This window comes from Lipotes vexillifer, unplaced genomic scaffold (genome assembly GCF_000442215.2).
Source record: "Lipotes vexillifer unplaced genomic scaffold, Lipotes_vexillifer_v1.1 scaffold393, whole genome shotgun sequence".
Classification (NCBI taxonomy): domain Eukaryota; kingdom Metazoa; phylum Chordata; class Mammalia; order Artiodactyla; family Lipotidae; genus Lipotes; species Lipotes vexillifer.
In genome coordinates this window covers 125258-129721 of record NW_006774564.1, presented here as the reverse complement: position 1 = coordinate 129721, position 4464 = coordinate 125258, and the positions used below count along the sequence as shown (strand labels likewise).

Here is a 4464-nt window from a genome sequence, read left to right as displayed (position 1 = left end):
CAGACAATAAACATATGATTTCATCTAGTGATAAGCAGAAAAATAAAGCAGAACAAGGGAATAGAGAGTGATGGGAAAGGCCGGGGAGCTGCCAGGATGGGGGAGCTACCTCAAAGTGTTCAGGAAAGTCCTCTTTGAAAAGGTGGTATTTGAGCGGACACCTAAAATAAAGTGGTAAAGACTGCTGTCATCCATGAGATGGTGGTGGGGAGGGATAGGAGCAACACATAGAAAATGTTAAATTTGAGCTATTAGACATAAAGTGGAGGTGTTGAGAAGGGAGATGGATGTACAAGTCTGGAGTTCAGAGGAAGGTCGGAGGTGTAGATACTAATGTGGGAGTTGTCAGTTCAGTTGCTGGCTCCAATTCGATTTGCTTTTATCAGAGCTCAGCGTGTGCCAGGTACTGTGCTAGGGGCTGGGAACGCAGAGGTGAAAGCACACAGATATATACCCGGCAACGTGGTCAATCCTAAATCTCGCTGTACTTCGGGAGCTCTCTGCGAGCACAGGAGGAGGCAGCGAGTTGGGGCGGGACACGGTGGGGAGCCGGAGGAGTTGACCGCCGAGCCGAAGCCCGGAGGCTGGGAGCGTGACGGGGCTCTTCACAAAGGCAGCATTGTGAGATCAGCAACGCGGGCGCAGGGTGGGGCAGTGCTCCCACCGTGAGCGCGCGGCGCCCTCTGTAGGCCGCACGCGGCGACACACCGGTAGCCTCAGCTTTCCTCCCCTCCCTTTTCCCGCCTTCCTCAGGCTACGTTTTTTTGTTGTTACAGCTGTTTCCGAGTCTTTCTAAGCCTCCGACTTCCGTCCCTTACCCCTCCTCTTCGAGGCCGGGAGTGTCAGTGTCTTTGCAGGAAGACTGCCAATAAAGTTTTTCCTCCTCTTGTTCTCAGGCTCCACGCCTCGCCCCAAGTACCGCGAGATCCGGCGGCGCGTCTAGCATGGCGGCGGCTTTTGAAGCCCCGGCGGCCTTAAAGATGGTGGAGAGCACTATGCCGGCGGAGCGCGTACCCGCGCAGTTCGCGGCCCCGGAGCCAGCCCCCCGGCCAGTGCGGAGTCTGCGGACGGCTCACGACATCAACGGTCCGCGGACCCGCACCGGGGACGTGCTGCTGGCGGAGCCGGGGGACTTCGAGTCGCTGCTGCTGTCGCGGCCGGTGCTGGAGGGGCTGCGGGCGGTTGGCTTCGAGCGGCCGTCGCCCGTGCAGCTCAAGGCCATACCGCTGGGGCGGTGCGGACTTGGTGAGGGCCGGGGCCCTGGAGGGGTCGGAAGGGCCGCAGGAGGGGGCGGCGGCGGCCAATACCGTGGCGAGGGCCGGGAAGGGCCCAGAGCGGCCGTCTTGCAGGGCTCGGCCCGGGGCAAGACGCCGCACGCACGCGAGCCTCAGTTTCCTCCTCTGTCAAACGGAGGCGCAGTATTGAATTTGGAGATAGTTGAGGTCCATTCCACGCTGTCAAGCGGTTCTACGTTTGGGAATTTAAACGGCAGGAAAGATCTCAGATGAGATCAGCCTGGATTAGGGTAGGCCCTAAATCCAGTGACAAGAGTCCTTATAAGAGCAGGGAGAAAGGCAGAGAAGAAAGCCATGTGAAAATGGAGGCAGAGATTGGAGTTACACAACTCCAAGCCAAGAAATGGCTCAGCCGTCATAAGCTAGAAGAGATAGGAAGGATTGTACCGTAGAGCCTTAGGAGGGAATGTGGCCCGGCTGATACCTTGATTTCGTATTTCTGGCCTCCAAAACGTTGATAAAATAAATTTCTGCTTTCTAAGCCAAAAAAAGAAGAGAAACGGTGGAGGTTCAGGGAGGAGGCCTGTTTCTGGATATGGCCACATGCTTGTTTTAGAGTTAACTTAAAAACGAAGGTGGTTAAGGATGTGATCTCTGGAGACCTGTCTAGTTCTGGAATTTCATGTTGATACCTAAGCTGCTTCAGTCAGTCCTGGCTAATGATAATTTTTTTTTTTCCTCCTCAGATTTAATTGTTCAAGCTAAGTCTGGCACTGGGAAAACCTGTGTATTCTCCACCATTGCTTTGGACTCTCTTGTTCTTGAAAACCTAAGTACCCAGGTGAGTTTAGCTCAGAGGACCCAAGGAGGGTATGTTATGTGGATTTACTACAGGTCAGATGAAATACCAGTAGCTCCTCAGAGGTAGAAGTGAATGATTATGTTAAGACATATGAAAAGTGTACAAGTAAAGTGGATATTTAGGCTGATGAGTGGTGTTGGTGTGGTTAGTGACCAAATACACATTATCAGTGTTAGAAGTTTAGAGATTTCTATTATTACTGCGTGTTAAATAAAATAAGTCTGCCATGTGTGTCAATTTTGTCATTACTTGAGAATACAGATAGGGATTCTTTATTCTTTTATTTGCTCACTAGATTGTGGTGAGGTTTAGCATTTGACCTGATTCGTGGTAATGAGGTGTTTGGCTATTGTAGGTAACTGCATGTGATTCTTACAGTGAATGTATTATACTGATCTCCCATCTTCTGGGTTCTCTCAGAGTAGGGTCTAAGAGGGCCTCACCCAAATTAACAGGAGATTTGGGTTTGGAGATCATTTCTTCAGCAAAGATTTGTTGAGCCCATGTTATGTTTAAACAGTATGCCAGGCATTGGGGATATAAAGATGAATCAAGTATGACCCTCATAGTCTTACTTTGTGGTTTAGTAGTTACAGCAGGCTGTATTTCAAGTTCTCAGTCATGTATATCTGATGATGACTCTTCAACAGTGTTTTTTAACCCAGATACTCATATCTGGGTTAAAAAACACTGTAAAGTTTTTTGAGCCCTGCCTTATGTATTTATTCTACCGACTTGTTAAAGGTATATTTTATGTTTTTTTTAGATTTTGATCTTGGCTCCTACAAGAGAAATTGCTGTACAGATACATTCTGTTATCACAGCCATTGGAATAAAAATGGAAGGCTTAGAGTGTCATGTGTTTATCGGAGGGACTCCATTATCACAAGACAAAACCAGACTTAAAAAGTGTCATATTGCTGTTGGTTCTCCTGGTAAGATATCAATGCTTGTTAATAACTGGGGCTTTTAAGTAACTGAACACTTCCATATAGCAATAAGAATATGGCAATCTTTGATAATTATGGTAATTATTTTGAGGATTAAAAATGAAGAGCATTAGATTAGTGAGATATAAACACATGACTGGATTACCAACAGGATTTATGAAATTTCTGTTTCTAAGGATGTTTAAGAAAAAGTATGGGATAGGCTTCTGAGCAGAAGAGGAATGAGATGATTTCAGAAAGCCCTTGTAAGACATGGATTGGGATTATTCTTTGCTTCAGTATTAGTCCTTCGGTCATGAGTCACTCAGAATCATAATCTAGCATTCAGTGCCTTACAAGTCTTTTGACAGGAAGTGTTTATTTTCCATACGTATTGGTGATGAAATGTGAGGGAAAAAATAATGGATTTAGGGAAGATCAGAACTCAGGATTTCTAATTTGCGGTTTAGTGTGTAAAGAATAATGAGGGTTGGGTCAGGAAAGTTAGCAATTCCACCTGTAAGTAAAATAACAACATTGGCTGAAATTTGCACGGATTTGGTGCATATGAATATTTGAATATCTTTTTTTCTGGACTTTAGGCAGAATTAAACAACTGATAGAACTTGACTACTTGAATCCAGGCAGTATACGTCTCTTTATTCTTGATGAAGCAGATAAGCTTTTAGAAGAAGGCAGCTTCCAGGAGCAAATAAAGTAAGAAAAATAACTAACTTGACTATTAAAATGGTGCCCCAAAGTATCTATTGCTTTTCTAGGTGGTGATTATCAGCTGAATAGTTTCCATGGTGTGTGTGTTTTTCTTTTATTTTGCAGTTGGATTTATTCTTCCTTGCCTGCCAGTAAGCAGATGTTGGCAGTGTCAGCTACTTACCCTGAATTTTTGGCTAATGCTTTGACAAAGTACATGAGAGAGCCCACTTTTGTAAGACTAAATTCCAGTGATCCGAGTCTCATAGGTGTGTACAGATATTGGATATTTAGTGGGTTGGTTTGTGATATTCTGGAGCTTTCCGTTGCTAAGTTGGCTTTTGCTTTCATATTTGCTATAGAAAATATGTTCATTTTAACAGAACACTCTTCTTTGTAGGTTTGAAGCAGTACTACAAAGTTGTCAGTTCATACCCTTTGGCGCATAAGATTTTTGAGGAAAAGACTCAGCATTTACAAGAATTGTTCAGCAAAATTCCATTTAATCAAGCCTTAGTCTTTTCTAATTTACACAGCAGGTAATGTACCTTAAAAAGTCATCTGGGTGGCTTCCCTGGTGGCGCGGTGGTTGGGAGTCTGCCTGCCGATGCAGGGGACACGGGTTTGTGCCCTGATCCGGGAAGATCCCACATGCCGCAGAGTGGCTGGGCCCGTGAGCCACGGCCGCTGAGCCTGCGCGTCCGGAGCCTGTGCTCTGTAATGGGAG

General features: G+C 46.0%; 1 protein-coding gene across 1 annotated transcript in view; it reads left to right on the top strand.

Moving 5' to 3' along the window:
* The first annotated feature begins 645 nt into the window (after window positions 1-645).
* The window catches only part of DDX20 (DEAD-box helicase 20), an 11065-nt gene continuing 7246 nt past the window's right edge, over window positions 646-4464 (top strand). Inside the window, exons 1-6 of the mRNA XM_007449269.1 lie at window positions 646-1245; window positions 1982-2076; window positions 2864-3032; window positions 3629-3743; window positions 3864-4006; window positions 4138-4276. Coding sequence (XP_007449331.1) covers window positions 945-1245; window positions 1982-2076; window positions 2864-3032; window positions 3629-3743; window positions 3864-4006; window positions 4138-4276 — 962 coding nt within the window. The 5' untranslated portion in view covers window positions 646-944. The remainder of the gene's footprint in view (window positions 1246-1981; window positions 2077-2863; window positions 3033-3628; window positions 3744-3863; window positions 4007-4137; window positions 4277-4464) is intronic.